Here is a 20,710-nt window from a genome sequence, read left to right on the forward strand (position 1 = left end):
TCCCCAAAGCATTTCCCCCACGGAACCCCTTTATTGGGAACTTCATAGAACTAGGGTACCACAAAGGATACTTTGGGAAACACTGGGTTGTGACAGTTTGAGTGTGTTCACAGAAAGAATGAGTAAGATGGATTCATTGCCAACTAGTTCTACCAAACCATTCTTTCCCTTTCAGTTGTGGGCATAGGCGTATGAGATGGTGGATGTCACTGCAACCCCAGTGATGGCTTTGAGGAAGTATTTCCCACCCCAGCTCATGTTCAGACTCACCTGGGGTGCTTATTAAAAAAATGCAGACTCCTAGGTTTCACCCCAGACCTGCTGAATCAGAACTCCAGGGAGGGGCTAGGACTCTAATGAGCACCTGAGGGAGTCTCCTGATCAGTGAAGTTGGGGAGATGATGTCCATAAGAATAGAGTGGCATGTTCCCTGTGATTTAGCAAACCTACTCAAAAGAAAACCATAAAAGGGAGGGCACCTAGGAAGGGAGACCTCTGCTGGGCTCTGTGCCTGCCAATTTTGTGACTCTGCTGGAGCCCTGGTAGGTTAACAGGGAGACCATGTAGTCTCTGTCCAAGTCCTGAGGTAGGTACAATTTCTGTTCTTTTGCAAAGGTGGGTAGGGCTGAGAATTACGATCCAGTTGTTTACAGCACCCATATGCTCACCCACACCTGGGCTCCTGATACCATGTCCCATCTCCCAGAGATCACCTGTGCTGGACCAACAGATGGTTGGCAAAAAGTAGCTCCTCCTGAGATTTAATTGACTGCAAGCTAGAGTGGGGTTGGGGAGGGGCAGGGGGGTTGGGGGAGGCTAATGACCTCTTTGAGGGTGGAGGTGGCATGAGTCCTGAGTTTTTGTTTTTTTTTAAGATTTAAAAAAATTTTTTTTTATTTATTCATGATAGACATAGAGAGAGAGAGGCAGAGACACAGGTAGAGGGAGAAACAGGCTCCATGCCAGGAGCCCGATGTGGGACTCGATCCTGGGACTCCAGGATGAAGTCCTGGGCCAAAGGCAGGTGCCAAACCACTGAGCCACCCAGGGATCCCCGAGTCCCAAGTTTAGAACTAGAAATTGACAGACATCAACAGCCAGGGTGGCAAGGCTCTCAAACCACAGGGATGGTTCCTGTTTGTTTTTGTGTGGCAGGTGCAGTGCCAGACATGTGAAAGTACCCTCTCTCCCCTGAGCCTCACAGCCACCCTGAAAGTAGGTGAGACCATCACCTCTTGTGTTAAGAGACTGGGAACCACGTGTTGTTATGCCCCAGGCTTTCGGTGCATTCTTGCAAGACCTCCCGGTTGAGTATTGCACACCAGGCACCGGGGAAGGGGGCCTGATGCACACTTTTCCCCGGTGAATGTGGGGCAGGGATTGTTAGACCCATTCCATAGATGAGGCTGTTGGTGCTTGGCAGGGTGTTTTCCCCAATTTCCATCCATCCCCCAAACTTCGCACTCCAAAGAGGCCACTAGGTTTACCTGATAAACACAAAGGCTGAGCACACTCTAGGTGCCAGCATCTCAGAAATCAATCTTAAAGGACTGTCGGGATTTCTCATTTTTCACTTGAAAAGATAGCTTCAGAGCAATTAATGGCTGTAGATCACATGGCTGGACACTTTCACTGCCAACATGTCTAGGTGCACTTTTTTAAAAAATTCATTCTAGAGCAGCCCAGGTGGCTCAACCTTTTTTTTTGTTTTTGTTTTTTTAATTTTTATTTATTTATGATAGTCACACAGAGAGAGAGAGGCAAGCTCCATGCACCAGGAGCCCAACGTGGGATTTGATCCCGGGTCTCCAGGATCACACCTTGGGCCAAAGGCAGGTGCCAAACCGCTGCACCACCCAGGGAGATCCCCTGGCTAAACGGTGTAATGCTGCCTTCAGCCCAGGGCCTGATCCTGGAGACCCAGGATCGAGTCCCACATCAGGCTCCCTGCATGGAGCCTGCTTCTCCCTCTGCCTGTGTCTCTGCCCCTCTCTGTCTCTCATCAATAAATAAAATCTTTAAAAAAAAACATTCATTCTACTTATAACTCATTGGGTTATCATCATTGGTGTCATTCATCAGTCTGAAATTCACAACCATCCTGTCTTGAAATACTATCTTTGCACCATTGTCTCTCCTGATTCTAGAAGGGCAATAGAATGTGTTAGTCTCACTCTATCCTTTGTAACATTCTTTCAGTTTTTTTTTTTTTTTCTTTTGGTTTGTTTCTGCCTCTGCTACTTTTTGGACCTAGCTCTAGAGCTAGGTCCAAAAAGCTAGATTTTCAATAAATCTTTTTTTCACTTGTGTCTTATTTACTTTTGAGGCCAAGCACTGAATTTTTACTTTAGGTTATTGTGTCTGTGGCTTTTTTCCTTTCCCATCTGCTAGGCCATTATCTAGTTCTGGGTTGCTTGCAGAGATTTCCAAGCTCTTGTACACGTTTGCCCTGCTAGCCAAAAGCAGAGCAATCCAGCGGTGGCTGGGTGGTTCAGTCAGCTAAGTGTCTGCCTTCAGCTCAGGTCATGATCCCAGGGTCAGGCTCCCTGCTCAGTGGGGAGTTTGCTTCTTCCTCTTTGCCCCTCTTCCCTGCTCATGCTCTCAACTAAATAAAATCTGAAAAGAAAAAAGAAAAGAAAAGAAAAAAGAAAAGAAAAGAAAAGAAAAGAAAAGAGAAAAAAAAAGAAAAGAAAAAGCAGAGCAACCCTATGGAATCTTTCATAAACTGTAAAGAGTATTCTCTGATTTCCAAAAGTTTGTGTCACGCCACTGCACTTTCACAAAAGACCTACCTTAGTACATGATCTAAGAGAGAGATCTAAAGAGGATTTTCACTTTTATGAAAAAAAGCTATTTCCGTATTAAGGTACGTCTTCTATAAAAGAGAAAAGCGGTGTAATTTGAGTTTCTGGAAAGTTGGGGAAACCCATATTTTAATCTGTGACTGATGGGTTCACCATTCGAAGTCCCTGTGAGTCGTCTTTCGTTCTGTTGTCTCTGCTGATTCTTGCTTGTGCTGCTTTATTTCCATACATGTTTGATCACTTAACCATACTCATTGTCTGAAAAATCATTTTTGGGGCTTCTAGAAGACAGGTCCTTAACCTGGAGGATTTCTGTTTGTGTTTGCCAGACAGCCGAGCTTAGAAGTACCCTGGAAAACACCGATGATGCCACAAACCTGAGCCTAGGGTCAGCCTGTGTCCACACATTCTCAGGGTCCACTTTCTCCCTCCTTTGGTCTTGTGTCCTCACAGTTTAGAACATCTTCTCTGCAGTCTTCTGGGTCATAATCCTTACCTGAGCTTGTAGTCTGGTGGGATCCCAGCTCCTATTAGATTTCCCACCTTGGGGGAATCCCCCACCTTGGCCTTGACTTCCCCCTGCTTGTTCCATTAAGACTACCAATAGGAAACCCAGGTCTGTTGGCCCGAGCAAATGCCCTCAGAGCAAAAGTGGCTTCAGGGACCCACATAAATTTCCCTTACATTTTTGGCGTGGTGCATCCTTTAACTATATTTTATTGGTTAGCTGATGGTTTTGATTTTTTGACTACCTCTTTTAAGCAGGAGAGTCGAATCTGGCCCCTCCAGAGAAAACTGAAGTCCTACAAAGCCAAGCCAAGACTCAAACCCAGGTCTCTTGATTCTAAAATTTAAGTATTAAAATAACTACTATGAAACATCCTAGTCTCTCTGGTCATTTTTATTTCCTGATAAGAATGTCAGAGACTGTTGGGGCACCTAGGTGGCTCGGTGGTTGAGTGCCTGCCTCAGGTCCTGGGATCGAGTCCTGCATCAGGCTCCCTGTGGGAGTTGTCTGTGTCTCTCCCTCTCTTTGTGTCTCTCATGAATAAATAAATAAAATCTTAAAAAAAAAAAAAAAAAAAGGATGTCAGAGACTGTTGGGGTGCCTGGATGGCCCAGATGGTTAGCATCCCACTTTTGATTTTGGCTCAGGTCATGGGATCGAGCCCTGTGTCCAGCTCCTACACTGAATGTGGAGCCTGCTTGGGATTCTTTTTCTCTCAAAACAAAAAACAAAAACAAAAACAAGAACCAGACTGTAATTATTTCTCAATATCCATCCTTCCCTCTTCCTTTATATTTGAATTTTTAAAATCACACAATTCCCCTTTTTACTTAGTAAATAATTGACTTTTTGAAGCTTTGATTATATGGATCTTTAGTAAAAGAGGGTTGGTTTTTTTTTTTTTTTTTGCATAATGTACCCAGCTGAAAAACTACATGTCCCCAGTCTCCCTCACAGCCCTTCCATATGGCTGAAGTTTGGATCAGTGAAATATACATATAGGTATAATGTAGTACTTCTGGGAGGAAGGAGCCTTTTCTTCCTGCAAATTGGTGATGGTTGGAGTTCTAGCGGGGCCACAGCCAAAGGACAGTGAGCTGGAAGCAGCCTGGGTTTCTGACAATTTCAGGGCTACCATAGCTGCCCACTCTGGATTTCTAAAGAAATGAAAACTATCTTGCTTAAGCTACTACTATTTTGAGATTTTGAATCCAAACCGACACAGATGAAGAGTCAAAAATAATCTCAAGCTAAGGGACTTGGCTAAGGATCCTTCTCCCAATCTTTTCCAGCTCACCATGCAGTAATCCTTGGCTCCCTTCTCTCCCCAAACCCCTCCCTGAACAACACACAAACCAGTCTGGGCCCAGCCTTATAAATATCGATTTTATAGAAAGGACCAATTCAAAACTGGTCAGATGCCACACACCAGAAGCTTCCAGAACCACAAGGATGAAAAAACAAAAAAACAAAACCAAAAAACCCCAAACAGAACAAACGAAAATACCCCAGACCAAACTGCCTGAAAATCAAGGTCTCCGTTGACCAAAGGATTCTGAAGAAACATGTATGGCTGAGGCTGGAGAGACCCCCACACCTGAATGAGTACCCAGAGTGGAAGGAAAAACAATCCAGAGATGCAAACTCACAGTCCCTGCCCACCGGCCCCCCACGCTGTCAAGAGCGAGGCAAAGGGCTTCACAGCTTTTTGGGGGAGGGAAGAAGCGATGATAATAGCTTCAGTGATGGGGGAGGGGAATCTACACTTCAATTTCTTTTTTCCCCTTCTCTTCCCCTTTGGGGGAAGTGAAGAAACTGGTAGCTTTAGGTTAAGGAAAAAACAATGATTTTTATTGTTTTAATGGAGCCAATGTCTAGAAATGGCAGGCTGCCATGAAAAGGGCCGCCACATCTGATCTGTGATCCCGTGGGCCCCAATTCCTAAAGAGGAGGTGAGCCCGGGTGTGGTGGGTCAGGAAAGGTGCCAACCTTGCATGCTGCAGCCTCTTGAGGGAGAACATGGCTCCAGAGACAGAGACCTGGGGGAGAGGGTGGGAGGGGGCCAGAATGGGGGAACCCTTGCGGAATACCAAAATTAGCTGCCTTCTGCTCCCTGCTGGTGGGTCCCTGGGGTGGAGAGTGGCAGGGAGGGGGTTGGGGCTGAATGGAGGAGAAATTGAGATGCTGATAAAAAACACCCTCCTTGAGGGTCCACGGCCCTGGGTCTGAAGAGTAGAAAATCAATAGGGGTCAGTTGATCAGAGTGCTTTCTCAATCATCCCCCTGAACCCCATCTCAGTTCTGGAGGGGGTGGGGATCAACACTGCCCGGACTGGGGGGCACAGGCTGGTGACCCAGTTCTGGCCCTCAGTTCCCGGGGGAGGGGGGAGGGGTGGGCATGGTGGGCTCTCCCCCCCCCTCCCCCGGCTTCACCTCCCTTCCTCCCGGCCAGCCCGGCCCCCACTGCTGCCAGTGCTGCCACCACCGCCACCACTACTGCCGCCACCTGGCCCATTGCAGGGCAGCACCCAGTTGTTATCGTGCAGACCCAGGCGGCAGCCAGGCGTCTCGCGGTCAGCTCGGCGGCAGCACATCCAGTAGGAACGTCCATAAGGCAGGTCGTGGTGGTAGGGCTTGGGGTGCCAGCGGCAGAGCGACACATCACCCTTCTCATATCTCTTGCGGCACTGCTTGCAAGGGTCATCACGATACAGTGGGTCGCGGCTCCAGCGTGAGTCTGTGGCCCGCACACCGAATGCCTCAATGATGCCCTTGAAGTGGTGGCAGGTACACTTGAGGGCTGCCAGGGCCCGCGTGGGCAAGAAGCTAAAGATCTTCACCAGCACGTGCTCGGGCAGCAGCAGCATGTACTGTCGCGGCTCTAGCAGCCGCTGGATCTTGAAGCGAATCTCCAGGAAATCGTGTGACACGTGCCGGTACAGGCGGCACAGAGAGGTGTCTGCTGTCCCCTCGGCATCATCCGGGCCTGGTGCGGTGGCTGGTGAGTCGGCTGGGGGTGGCTCAGGGGGCCCATCTGGACCACGGGACTGGAGGAAGAAAAGCTGGCCAGGTGGGGGCGGCTCCTCGGGGCTGACCGTCAGGCACACCGTCTCCTCTTTGACGTTCTTGGTGCCGTCCTTGCCAAAGAAGATGCATTCATCCACCACACCCGTCACCACCACATCCACATGGAAGCCTGATGCTCCGCAGTCCCGGGCAGGGGGTGGAGGGGGTGCTGGGGGAGTGTCCTCAGGCCTGGCAGGGACTGGCGTCTCCCCCTCGCTGGCTTCATCCGCCCGAGCCAGAAGGAACTCCACGTTGCTGGGCAGGGCGTCCCGGGAGGGGCTGATGAGCTGGTACAGGTCGCAGGTGATCTTGTCCTTGGCTCGGGCCCCAGGGCCTGGGCTGCCAGGGTAGGCACAACCGGGCCGGCCCCCACTCCCGTTGGGCAAGCTGCCATCGGGTGCACGGGGCTCTCGGCCATTGGAAATGCGGAAGGCAATGCGCACCTCCCCTGGACCTGGCCCAGGACGCTCCTCTTTGCGGAGGCCTTTGGATGGAGGGCTGTCCCGCTGGGCCTCGAAGTGGGCCACCGCCTCGGCCACACGGCTGCAGTCCCCACCACCAGACCGCCGTTCAGATCCCAGCCCCTTAGCAGGCCCACCCTGCTCAGCTGACACAAAGACCACAGGCGCCGGGGTGCCGGGGCGAGGGTAGTTCTGCAGGGCCAGGGCGGCCCGCTGTTCCACTAGGGCTACCATCTCAGCCACAGAGAGCAGGTCGACGTCCTCACCAGTTGAGGTTGGGGCCTCCTCAGCAGCGGGGGGCCCCTCTGGGCCCCCTGGGTCCGGTGGAGCCTTGGTAGGTTCAAGACAGCGCCTCCTCCGCTTGGCCTTGGAGCTATCACTGCCCCAGTGCCCCTTAACCTTCATGGAGCTGGCCCGGCTGCCCCCACCACACTGGTGGGCCACAAAGAAGGCCACCTTCTCCTTTGTATTCCCGGGCTTGATGACGTACCACGTGTCCAGCAGGACTCGGCCCTCATCGCCAGCAGCAGCTGCTGAGAGGAGTGGAGCAGGCTGGGAGGCAGGGGCCTCTGTGGCCAAGGCAGGCGGGGTGTTCTCTGAGTGGGCAGGCCCGTGGTCTGGCTCAGCCCCGCTGCCTGGCTCTGAGCAGGCCGACGGCTTGAGGGCTGCAGTAGGTGGGCGTGGCTGGTTCTGCGAGTAGGTGCCAAAGGGCCGGGGGCACCACAGCTGGAAGGGCAGGAGGCTGCTGCGGTCCATTCCGGAGAACGGTGGCAGACAAGCAGGGGTTCACTGCATGGCAGGACCTGGATGGTCAGGGGAGGTTCCACAGGCTACCTGGAGACAGGGAAGAGAAGGTTGGGGAGTTGGGGGACTAGCCTGCCCTCTTCCTACCACCCCAACTTTAACTTCTGAGGAGACAGACCAAATTAACCCACTAAGAACTCTAATCTTGCCCCACTGCACAGGTGAGCAAATGGAGGGTTTATAGAGGGAATGAGAGCTGGTCTTTAAACACCCAGAACAGGGAGGCCTGGGTGGCACAGCTGGTTGAGCGGCTTGGTTTTGGTTCAGGTCATTATCTCGGGGTCCTGAGCTCAAGCCCCACGTCAGGCTCCTCACTCAGCATAGAGTCTGCTTGAGCTTCTCTCCCCTTCCCTCTACCCCTTCCATGCACGCACTGCCTGCACTCACTGTCTCTCTAAATAAATAAGTAAAATATCTATAAACAAAATAAAATAAACACCCAGAATGTAACTAAAGCTAGCACCTTGCTCCAACCCTGCAGGTCATACTACATGGCCCAACTGCCTCCACTCATGATCCAGAGGCCTCCTGCTGCCATAACCCTGAACTTAAGTGAAAGTACCAACTAAAAGTTCCTCCTTCTTCCATTTGCTCACCCAGTAGCCAGTTCCTGAAAAGACAAGAATTCCCAGCCCTGCCCACAGCTATGGCTACTTGAGCCCACGGAGGAAGGAATGAAGTAGGCTGGGCGGAAGAAGAAAATCTGAGGTGAGAGGAGCCAGCCAGGCCCTTAAGAAATCAGCTCTTTGGGCTGCCTGGGTGGCTTAGTCGGTTGAGCATCTGACTCTTGGTTTCGGCTCAGGTCGTGATCTCAGGATCTTGGGATCGAACCCCGCGTCGGGCTCCGCACTCAGCACGGAGTCTGCTTGTCCCTCTCCCTCCACTTCTCTCCCCAGCTCGTGCGCCTTCTTTGGCACTCTCTAAAATAAATAAATAAATAAATAAAATCTTAAAGAAAGAAAAGAAAAAAGAAATCGGCTCTTTACTTTGTTTGAGTCCCAGGGCTCCCCGAGAATCTCTCAAAGCTGTGTATCCTCACCCAGAAAAATGCACACACTTGCATAAGACTGTGTAGGTAATTAATTCCCTTAAGCACAGGCACAGAGCTCTGAGATAAGAAGGCCTTTTCTAGTCTAGTTTCCTCTTCCAGTCGGACACTGGCAGACTAAGTAGGGAAGGGTTACTTAGCATAAAACCAGGCCCTCAAGGGGCACCTGGTGGCTCAGTGGTTGAATGTCTGCCTTTGGCTCAGATCATGATCCTGGGGTCCTGGAATCGAGTCTCGCATCAGGATCCACGCAGGGAGCCTGCTTTTCCCTCTGCCTATGTCTCTGCCTCTCTCTCTGTGTCTCTCGTGAATAAATAAAATCTTAAAAAAAAAGAAAGAAAGAAAAAATAGCCCCTCAAACTTGATTTTAGAACGTTTCAATTCAGGGCTCTCTCAACAATGACCATTTTATTTTGCAACGACTTCGTGCATGATCTAATCTGGAGGCAATTCTGCTAATGAGTCTGACATGACCACTTTCTACTGCAGGACCAACAGGTAGCATAATCCTCCATCTCTCTCTCTGTCTCTCTCTTTTTAAGGTTTTACTTATTAAAATACGGCCCCCTGCCTATCTTTCCAAGTAAAATTTTACTGAAACATGCTCATCTCTTTATGGCCACTTTCACACTGCAATGGCAGAGTAGTTGCAACAGAGGACATATGGCTTTAAAGAAAAGCCTAAAATAGTCAGTATCAGGTCCTTTATAGTAAGTCTGCTGACCCCTGTAGTATAGACTGAGCCCACCTATGGCTAAATTTACCAGCCACCAACACATCTAAATGCCCAGGAACACGCATGAACACAGCAAAAGCCATTTTCTATAGATACAATCTCTACAACTTGGCTACTCCCTGAAATCCTCCAATCAGTTCCTACCCTCATCTCCAGAATACAAACGCTCTCCCCCAAATATCCAGACCCTTTCAAATCCTAATTTAAACTTCCAAACCTATAAATATCCCCTTAGCACAGAAGGCCCCAATCTCAAGGAACGCCTCACAAATCCCACGTCTACCGACTACTCCAACACACACAGCAATCTCCCAACCTCACACATGCCCCAAAAGACCAGCTTCCTGAAATCCTATACTCCCCTTCAAACACTTTCTAAATCTCCACATTTCCTAATTCATAACAGAAGCCCCCCCACCGCCAACTGAAAAAAAAAAAAAAACCCTCATGAAAACATAAAAGCTCCCTAACACATAAGACTAATTCCAAACCATGTATTTCCCAAAGCCCCAAATACCACCCCCGCAAACACTCCCGAAGAATCCTCACCAATGACACGTGCTTATTGCAAGGCGCACGGCTCAGTGGAGCTTATAAGGTACTGTTCTAACAATTCCTGCTAATCCTCCCCGGTCCCCAGGAAGCAGGCAGTGTATTAGTCCCAGTGTCCAGATGAGGCACAGAAAGGTTTAACCCCAAATCGCGGGTCAGACAGGTAGGAAGAACTCGAGAAAGGCGAAAGCCCAGGCATTCCGGTTCCAACACGGGCACTCCTGGCTTCTTGACTTTGCTTCTAAGTCTCTCCGGGAGCTCCCCAAATCACACGCCCACCTACCATCCCAAACCACAAAGGAGACCCCTACAATACAACTGAAACTTCCCCGTTACAAAAGAACCCAAAACCTAAACCCCAAGGGAACCCCAAGAATCCCCCACATCCGTGCACAAACACTTCAAGCCCCCAAATACCGCTTAAGTGCAAAGGGAGCCCCTCAATTTTGTAACCGCCCCCCCACCCCGCCAACCCACTCAGACTACCCTCGAAAGCTAGACACGCCCCCAAAGTACCCTCATCCCTGAGCCCCGCCCCCCTGCGGCGGGAGAGGGTGGCTGCACGCAGGCATGCGCAAGGGGGGGGGGAGAGGGCCCGCCCCCTCGCTCCTTCCCTCCAGACGTCGCGCGGCCTAGCGCGCGACTAGTTTCCCTCCGCCCCTTTGTTGACAGACCCGCGCGTGACGCCCCCAGCCAATGAGCGGCTGCCGTTCGGGGCCGTGCCCATATAAGGAAGGCCTTGGCGAAGGGGCCTAACTTCGAAAGAGGGAGGAGTAGGCGAGAGGTGACGGGGGTGTGGAAAGGGCCGAGTGTAAGAGAGCGTCGAACAATTCCCAACTTCTTGCTAAAACGGAGGAACAAGGCCGGGACAGAGGCCACGGTATTCAAAGGAGAGGTTTATTGCACGACGTTCCCTCTCAACAGGAGCTCTGATTGACAGTTGAGATTTAAAGGGCCAAGCGGCTCGGGGATGGAGATTCGAGGGCGGAAGGAAACCGGGCAGAGAGGTGCACCCAGGTTTTGGTTGGGAACCCTGAAGAGCGAGATTCCCTGCGGGGGAAACTGGGCAATGGGATCACTTCATCCTTGAAGAACAAATGGCACAACTTTGCGACGACTCCTGCGGCACTGGGTTCGGCCTTTGGGCTTGGCATTCAAGGCTCAGGCTGTGTGGCCAAACGCACCTTTCTGTTCAGCCTTTCCAACCAAGCCCCCCAAATCTGATTCAGACTCAGTACAAGAAAAGAATATTAAATGCCCCAATAATGCTTTCTAAATACTAATTACCTGTTAAAATAATACTTAGGATATATTTTAGTTAAACAAGATACTTAAAATTAACTTCATCTCGGTAAACCTGGGTGGCTGAACGGTTAAGCACATCTGCCTTCGGCTCAACTGCTTTTTTTTTTTTTTGCAGTTGGCGGTGGGGGGCTTCTGTTACGAATTAGGAAATACGTGTGGATCACTCGAATTAGGAAATACGTGTGGATCACTCGATACCAGGATCGAGTCCCACATCGGGCTCCCTGCATGGAGCCTGCTTCTCCCTCTGCCTATGTCTCTGCCTCTCTCTGTGTCTCTCATGAAAAAATAAATAAAATCTTAAGAAAAAAATTAACTTCTCTTTCTTTCGGCTTTTTAAAATGTAGCTACTATAAGTTTTTAAGTTACACATATGGCTCGCATGGTATGTCTGTTGAACACTGCTGGTCTAGATCCTTTCAATGCCAGGCAGATTCAAGAGACACCCCAAGATGGCTCCACCGTAGACATCAGTCCAGGAGTCAGCTGTGCCCCCACCACCCTGCCCCCCCCTTGCCTGCTTCCTATCATCCTGTGCCAGAGGGTCTTAAAGCACCAACCAGACCCCACCCTATCCTGTTCAAAACCTACCACTCTATCCAGTGCCCTCGGGGGGAAAAAAGCCCAGGTACCCAGCAGGTCCAGCCTCTTCCCTCCCCACCCCTCCACACCCCCAGTGGACCCAGGTGAGCACCAGATCTGGCATAGAGAGAAGTTAGAGTACTTGGGCCTTGTCTGATCCTCAGTAGAAGCTATTAGCCTCTCCACTGTAGGAATAAAGAAACTGAAGCAGGACAGGTTGCTCGCATAGAACTGGTATGAGTTGGAGCAGGGATGTGAACCCGAAGAATCTGATTCAGGATCACTGTGCTCTATCATTGCTTTGCTATCTATTCTCTGGCATCCTAGTTCAGCCATTCCATCCTCGAAGAAGCTGATCCACCAGGCTGGGTCAGACTCCACCTCTGGGCTCCTACACTGGCCAACTTGCTTTTTTACTCCTCAGTCACAAAGCTCTCCCCTTCCGTGGTCTTTTTGTTGTTCCCACTAACTGGAATGCTTTCCCCCCAGATATCCATATGGCTCAGTTCTTTATTTCATTTGTGTCTCTGCTCAAATGTAGCTTTTTTTTTTTTAATATTTATATTTTTATTTTTAATGATAGTCACAGAGAGAGAGAGGCAGAGACACAGGCAGAGGGAGAAGCAGGCTCCATGCACCAGGAGCCCGACATGGGATTCGATCCCAGGTCTCCAGGATCGCGCCCCGGGCCAAAGGCAGGCGCCAAACCGCTGCGCCACCCAGGGATCCCTCAAATGTAGCTTTATTTTTTTAATTTTTTTAATTTTTTTTCAAATGTAGCTTTAACAGAGAGGGCTTGCCTGAGCTCCCTTCCTGGAAACCTGCCACCCGCCCAGAGGAGGGCCTCTGGGTCCCAAATCCTAGCCCTGACCACTTTGAGTTATCAATGTGTAGGGATGGATCAGTCTCCTCTACTGGACAGGGAACCCAGAAGGGCCAGAGTAATCAGGGTCATCAGGTGTCCCCAGCAGCACTGGCCAACATGGGAATGACTGAATGGAGCAAAGCTCCCTCCCTTGCAGCAACATGTCCTAAAAAATGTATGTTTTAAACATAAAGTGTAAACCTTGTTTCACACCCAGGTTCTGTCTGTGTCCTAGGTCACTGGGGCACAATTTTCTAATTCCTCCACACTGAGCTCTCTACAAAAAGGTCCTTTACTAGGTCTGCTTTCAGAAAATGCTCCATGAAGATCCATCTATTTGTAAAACATCATGACCCAGAAAGCCTGGAAATCTTAAAAAATGGAAAAAGACTAGATAAATGTGAATCAAGAGACAAGTAGAAGAGTGACAATATCATTAAAAAAACAAAATAGTAATGGGGGGTGCCCAGCTGGCTCAGCCCTGGACCTCGGGGTTGTGGGTTCAAGCCCTGACTCAAAATAAAATCTTAAAAAAAAAAAAAAAATGTAACAGGGACGCCTGGGTGGCTCAGCGGTTGAGTGTCTGCCTTTGGCTCAGGGCGTAACCCTGGGGCCTGGGGATCGAGTCCTGCATGGGGCTCCCAGTGAGGAGCCTGCTTCTCCCTCTGCCTATGTCTCTGCCTCTCTCTCTGTGTCTCTCCTGAATAAGTAAGTAAAATCTTAACAAAGAAAGTAACAGCTGACAAAAGCAAAAAGTACAAGTAGGCACATAGGTGGTAACGAAACAAACTGACCTGTTACACACAAAAGTTCTCAATATACATGCTAACATGATGGCTTCATATATAAAGCAAAAAAGCAATACGCTTTGTTGGTACACACTTCAGCAAATCCACAATTCTTATGAGAAACTGCAATAGATCTCTCCGTAAGAGATGGGCTGAAGAGATAAAATTGATAAGGAACTGAACCACAAGATCAACACTCTCGGTGGAATGCCCCCAGCCATTCCAGAATCCAGTTTACATCCCTTATCTGACATTCCGAAGCCCTCCTGTGTGCTGGCTCCGAGTTAGTCGAGTTAGTCGCTGAGCATGCAGAGATGACGCTGAGCTCACCAGAAGGAGCTTGTGAGAAAGGGGGCAGACATCCAAGTAAACCATCATGACCCACATGAATCTATCAAGAGAGAAACTGATCACAATGGCAGTTCACACCCCAGCACTGGGAGCCAGGCTTTGCTCCAGGCATTTTACAAATATTAATTCATTGGATTTTCATATCATCTCACTATTTTTAACCTCATTTCAAGGACGTGGAGGCACGGAATGGTGAAGCAATTGCCCTCAGACTCAGCTTTGTGGCAGGAGTTCCGGAAGCGCCAGCAGGTTTAGTCACTGAGTAGGACTTTGTCCGGATCATCTCACTGGGTCCTCCAACACTGCAGTGCCCTTCACCTACGGCCATACACACTCGCCTTTCTCTTCCCCATCTATTTTTTTCCTTAGCACGTATCAGTATCTAATGTACTAGAAACTTTGTTTATAAAGTTTTTTTTTTTAAGATTTTATTTATTTATTCATGAGAGATAGAGAGAGACAGAGGCAGAGACATAGGCAGAAAGAGAAGCAGGCTCTCTGTGGGGAGCCTGATGCGGGACTTGATCCCCAGACTCAGGATCACACCCCCAGTCGAAGGCAGATGCTCAACCGCTGAGCCACCCAGGAGTCCCTATTTATAAAGTTTATTGTCAGTTTCCCTTCACTAAAAGGAAATCTCCCCCAGGACCAGTATTCTTGCCTACTTAATTTCACTGCTGGATCCCCAACTCTTAGAACAGCACCAAGCTCTTGGCTCCTCTGAGTGAGTTCCCTGGAGCAGTAGCCCCTGGAGCAGTAGCCCCTGGAATGCATTAGGAATGATGTCTCTCTTGCTGCCCTACACCTGCAGAACATGCACTTTGACAGCTCTCTAGGGGATTCATAGGCACATCTGAGAAGTCATGCCCTAGCACATCAGAGGTGTGCAATGCATGTTTATTTGAACAGACTCCTCTAACACCACCCTCCTGTCTGTCTTCATAGGTGCTACTGGGGACCTCTTGGGAAAAGCTGGCTGCTTCCAGCCAAGTCCACGTGTGGAAATCTTGCTCCCAGGATGGAGGCAGGATGGCACCTCCTCCAGGAGTTATTCCAGTGTCCTCCCAAGCTATTCAGGATTCTCTTCCTCCTGAGACTTCCACTGGCAGCACTTGGCTGGCAGCACCTGTCACCGTCATTGCTGAATGACAATGAACTGGGTAAGGGCCTCTCCCCCCTCTAGCCTGTGGGTTTCTGGAAGGCTGGGACCTCTCCTCAAAAGCACAGCTGCTCCAGCCTCCGCACTTGGCTCACTGGCCTAGTTTAGCTCTTCAGGCTCTATCCTTTCCCTGTAGCCAGAGAGACTGCTGCTTCAAACATAAATCGGACCATATCACTCCCCTGCTTAAAACCTTTCTGTGAGAGGTGTAAGTTTGCACAAACAAAAATACCATGTCTGGGAGCCCTTCTCAGGAAACTACCGGAGGATTTGCTTCCCCAAAATGAAGCAGTGAATGAAGAAAAGGAGCTATCAGATCAAAGAAACAGGTCTAGCCTGGAAGGGAGGCAAAAGGAATCCCCAGATAAAGGTGAAAGGAGAGCCTGGGAGGACAGTTTGCAGGAGGTCTAGAGAGAACCTGTTTCCACAAATGCACAAAGAAAAAGGCTAGCAATTAACAAGCTAAGTGTGCACCCCAAGAAGTTAGAAACAAGGGGTGCCCGAGTGGCTCAGTCAGTTGAACTTCTGACTATTTCAGCTCAGGTCTTGACCTCAGGGTAGTAGGATGGAACCTGCTTGGGACGCCCTCTCTCCTTCTGCCCCTTCAACTACTGGTGCATGCTCACTCTTTCTCTCAAATAAGTAACTAAAATCTTTTAAAAAGAAAAAAGTTGGAAACAATGTCAACTATAGAATAATAAAGCAAAGAAAGAAAGAAGGGAATACAAAGTGGATGCCTGGCCCCCCTCACTCTGATTCGAGTGAGGCCTGCCCCCTCCTTGGGGTGCCTCTGTCCCAGGGTCAGGGCTGTCAGGGTCAGGTCAGCATAGGGCCGGGCACAGAGCAAGCAGTCAGGGAATGCACTGGTTCACGGTCACACGGGAATTCTGTTCCTGGTCCTGCTCCTTCAATCTCCCACCCCCTGGACCCCCACCCCACTCTGTCCATAATCTTGATTCATCCCTCCCTTGGGTTTTTGACCTCAGGGTCTGCTGGCCTCTCTCCCTCTCAAATCTTCCTTTCCAAAGGCTCTCCCCAATGGTATGAATCATCCAAATCCTCAGGATCTAGAGATCTGGGATGCAGGCAGAACTCAAGCAGGGCCTGCAGACACCCCACTTTCCCACTTTTGGGGGTGTGACCATAGGTAGGGTGCTTAACCCTTGGTGCCTGAGTTTCCTCCACTGTAAAATGCAGCTAATAACAGTATCCACCCACGGGTTGCCTGATGATTCACAATCAACCCAGCAGAGGGCTCAGTGTCAGCTAGGTACCAAGGAGAGGCTCAATATTCATGCTCTGGGCTTATTAAGTAAGGGAAGGGGAGACTTAGTACCTAGGAGTTTGGAAATCATTGACTAAACCAAAGATTTCAACCCTCTTTATTTTATGTTCTGAACCCTCTTTATTTTCCTGGTCCCTCACAGTCACCAAAGTATGGTCATTCCTTTGATACTGGTGGGTATTAGGTCTCCAAACTATTAATCAAACAGATATTTACAGAGCAGCTACTGTGTGCCAGGCACTTGCTCTGGGCACTAGGAATATTCGGGGAAAAGGAGACAAAAAATCCTGGGCCTTCGCGGGACTGACATACTAATTGGTGACAGGGACATTAAAAATTGAGTAAGTTCCAAGGTGGCAAGGACTGTGGGGAAACAAATATAGCAAGTAAGAGGACTGGAAGTGCGGTTCTGATCTTAATCGAGGGGTCAGGATGGCATCATGGAGCAGGTGATGAGCCAAGCCTTTCAGAAAACTTGTGGTTTTAGGAGTCATATGGCATTACCCAAGCTGCTAGAAATACACCATTAGAAATGGTAAAAATATCATTTTGTATGAGTAAGCTTCGGACAAGCACAGGCTGAAAGCACACTGAAGATTTTCAGAAAAGGCAAAATGACTTGGAAAGCAGACACATTTCCTAAGACAGACAAATAAAGGAAAGGGGGGGGAGGTGTCACATTACCCCAGGAGACCCAGATGTGACATACAGGCTGCCAAACTTTCCCCCAAATCAAGAGGCTTTCAGATAATTCACTGAGAGCTGAAGACAAAGTGTTAAAGACCCTTGACAGTAATGACGCAATGACAAGGAGGCAGAGCTAGCATGAGGGGCTGCAAATGAATCACTAAGAGGAAACCCAAACCAGAAAAATAAGCACGAATGCCACCAGCGTTGTGACAACAAGGAGCTCCCCAAGGCAGGGTGTCTGTCTGCACAGAGTAGGTGCTCTATCAACACTGTGGAGCGAGCACTCAGGGAATGAATGCCCATTTTCTAGAAGAAGAAACTGAGGTCCAGAGGGGTTAAGTGTCTTGCCTAAGTGTGTGTGATGGAGCCAGGATTCAAATCTCAGTGTTCTGGTTCCAAAGCACATGCTCCATAGTTTTTTCTTAAAAGAATAAAAATTGGGGTGCTTGGGTGACTCAGCCAGTTAAGCATCTGCCTTTGACTTAGGTCACAATCCCAGCATTGGGCTGGGCCCCACATTGGGTTCCCTGATCAGCAGAGAGCCTCTCCCTCCGCTGCTCCCCCTCCTTGTGCTCTCTCTCTCCCCATGTCAAATAAATAAAAATCTTAAAAAAATTTTTTTAAAGAATAAAAATCATAAAAAGACCTCAGACTTCTTGAGAGCTTCATATGCACTACACATTTTATAGATGTTAACCTCATCAACTCTTTACAAGAGGCCCCATGTTTGGAATGTGGCCCAATTTTTTTTAAAATTTTTATTTATTTATGATAGTCACAGAGAGATAGAGAGAGAGGCAGAGACACAGGCAGAGGGAGAAGCAGGCTCCATGCACCGGGAGCCCGACGTGGGATTCGATCCTGCGTCTCCAGGATCGCGCCCTGGGCCAAAGGCAGGCGCCAAACCGCTGCACCACCCAGGGATCCCGGAATGTGGCCCAATTTTGCATAAGAAAACTTGAGGGCCAGGGTGGGAACACAACTTGGCCAAGGACGTACAGCAGCAGAGGTAGGGATTTGAACCCGGGCCTATCTAAGGCCAATACTTTTAACCACAAGTTTTCCTATCAGTGCCAGAGAACTTTAGTGATAAACTCAGGAAGCCTCACAACAAATGAACAAAAATGTTTCAAGATGAATTACAAAGTTGCCAAACTGCCCACTACGGCTGGAATAACCAAAATGTTGGAGGGAGAAAACAGAGTTGTCAGAAATATTTCCTATGCACTGAAATACCTGGAGTTGGGCCAGGCTGGGCATCAGCAAGTGAATTATTTATATTTGGCTGGGGATAGGGATGGGGACAGATTGAGTTTCTGAGCACCCCATGGGGGGGGGGAGGAGTCACCCTTCGACTTGAAGCCCAAGGGTAGAGGGTGAGAAAAAAGATGAGCCAGATATGGGGGCAGCCTGTGGGAGGAAGAAAAGGCAACCTAGCTAATGTCTCCCTCACTGGTCTCTGTCTCCTATGTTCTCTCTCAAGTCTGTTTCCCACTCCCTGTTCAAAAAATGACAACACATGTGTATTTGAGCACTTACTCCAAGAACCTTATGTGCTTATTACCTCTCTGGGCCCTCCAACCTTCCTAGGATTACTGATCCCATTTTATAGTTCTCGAAAGGCCGAAAGACTTGCCCAAGGACACACGGCAAATGGATGGCAGGACTAAAATTTGAACTGAAGACCACTTCTCTTCTGGAGTCTCTGCCCTACTCATAACATTGTATTTCAGTATAAGGCGAGGGGAGAAATCAGAGTGGTGAAAGCAGATTCTGAGCCAGTATGCCTCAGTTGGAATCCCGAATCTACCACTTAAATGCTGGATGACCTTGGGAAAGTTGCTTAAGCTCTCTGTGCCTCTGCAACCTAACTGCACCTATACCTTTGGGGTGCTGTCAGAATTAAATGAGTTAAGAAAAGCGCCAGGTACTTCCTAAACAGTAAGTGTTAGCTGTAATCTACTGTGGGGAGCCCCTGCATGCTTCTAAGCTGGGGTGTGCCCAGATCAGTGCCAGGTTTTGAGAAAAATGCCTCTGGGGTTGGCCTGATAAGGAGGGAATCCATTAGCACCTGTGACCCAGTCACATTCCTGGGGTGGGGAACTCCCCACCAACAGCTCCGGAGACTAAGGACTTATTGCAAAGGAGGGTAACAATCTTAAGGAGCCTCCCCTCTTCTCAGTGGCAAGTTGTTCCAAGTTGTTCCCGCAACACAGATAGATAAGGGCACCAAGTTCCAGAGAGGGGAGACTTGCCCAGGTCACAAAGGAGTGACAGGGTAAGAGATCTGAATGCTGGACTGTCAAAGCACAGAAAGCACTATACTTTCTGAGATCCCACTGGAGAAATGAGAGTGCAAAAGGTCTCTCTATGCCCCCTTCTGTCCAGTTTCTCTGGAGTCTCGGGCTAGTCTAGGCAAACTATCCTTACATCCAGGCGCCTAATGCCATGCTCCCCACCCCATCCCCAGCACGGCAGCCTAACCAACACACCACTCTACCATTGATTTCACTCCCCCGCCACCTCAGCTTGCCCTCCTGCCCCCAATCCGATCAGGAGGCCCTAACCCACCGCATCCGAAGCTGGTCTCTCTCTCGGAGCCTACAGACCCACTTATCCATCTAGCCCTGACCCCCAAGCCTTTCCGCATCCCCTAGGCTACCCACCTGGAAATTGCTCCTTTCAGGGCCTCTGCCGGGACGCCCAGCCCCTTCTCCAACTCGGGACTCCCTTCCCCAGCTCTGACCTCCCTTACAATCAATCCCAAAGCTCGACTCCCTCCCCACCTCCAAGACCCCTCCCCAGCCCCCATTCTTCTACTACTCCCTCCGGCTCCCATTCCGCCCGAACCCCTCCCCAAAGCGATCTCTCCTCGTCCAGCCCCTTCTTTAGCCCCTGCCTCCTCCTTCTCGCACCTGGTTCCGAACCCCCACCCCAGCTTTCAAGCGCCCCCGGCCCCCGCTCGAGATTCTCACCATCTCCCCGCGCCGCAGCTCTCTCGGCTACGCGGGTTTCCCCCACTCGCTCCTCTCCAGCCTCCCCTTCCGGGTTCCCGCCCCGAAGCCCGCTGGGAATTGGAGTCCGAGCGGCCAAGGACTACACCTCCCAGAAGGCAGCATGATCCCGCTTGGAGGTGGGGAAATGAAGCAAATTGGGCGGGCTGAGGACAGGAACTACTCTATCTCCCCGGAGGCCGAGAGGGCGCTTTGCGGCGCAGGCGCGGGAGAGCGCCCCCGCCAGGCGCACTGGGAGATGGAGTCCAGCCTCCTCCATTTTGGCCCGGGGCCCTTGGAAAGAAATTGAGCAAACTGCAGAGACATTTGTGAGGGCTGAAGGGTTTGAGAAGGAGCAAGTGTATCGAGTTAATTTTGCACATGAACATAATAATTAACAGTGCCTTGTACTTTCTCCAACGTTTTTCCATCTCTTCCCCCGATTTTCTTACCATCACCTCCACTAATTTTTCACTAGTTCCCGTGAATTAGGAATTAGTCAACATCATAGAAACTCCATGAGGACAGACACTTTTGCATATCTCGTTCAAGCACCCAGAACAAGTGTTGTGCAATATTTACTGCATACTAACCACCTGCCAGACACCCTGCAGACAAGGCAAGTATTATCCCAAAATTGAAAAAGTTAAGGCAAGAAGAGGTGACGCCTCTTCTCCATGGCAACACAGCAAGAAGGTGGTTTGAACGGAAGT

General features: G+C 49.8%; 1 protein-coding gene across 3 annotated transcripts; it reads right to left on the bottom strand.

Annotated features, from left to right (window-relative positions):
- Positions 1-4,681: 4,681 nt before the first annotated feature.
- FBXO46 (F-box protein 46) lies at positions 4,682-20,063 on the bottom strand. Of its 3 annotated transcripts, none has more exons than XM_072755110.1 (3): positions 19,980-20,063; positions 8,240-8,563; positions 4,682-7,673 (listed from the first exon to the last, which is right to left on the bottom strand). In XM_072755110.1, the coding sequence occupies exon 3, from the start codon at positions 7,593-7,595 to the stop codon at positions 5,742-5,744; it is 1,854 nt and encodes a 617-aa protein (XP_072611211.1). In that variant the 5' UTR covers positions 7,596-7,673; positions 8,240-8,563; positions 19,980-20,063; the 3' UTR covers positions 4,682-5,741. The 3 variants fall into 3 exon arrangements, with proteins under 3 accessions (XP_072611211.1, XP_025869732.1, XP_025869731.1); XM_026013947.2 differs by lacking the exon at positions 19,980-20,063 and adding an exon at positions 9,977-10,476; XM_026013946.2 differs by lacking the exon at positions 8,240-8,563.
- Between the last annotated feature and the right edge of the window lie 647 nt (positions 20,064-20,710).

The sequence above is a fragment of the Vulpes vulpes genome, chromosome 1 (genome assembly GCF_048418805.1).
Source record: "Vulpes vulpes isolate BD-2025 chromosome 1, VulVul3, whole genome shotgun sequence".
Classification (NCBI taxonomy): Eukaryota; Metazoa; Chordata; class Mammalia; order Carnivora; family Canidae; genus Vulpes; species Vulpes vulpes.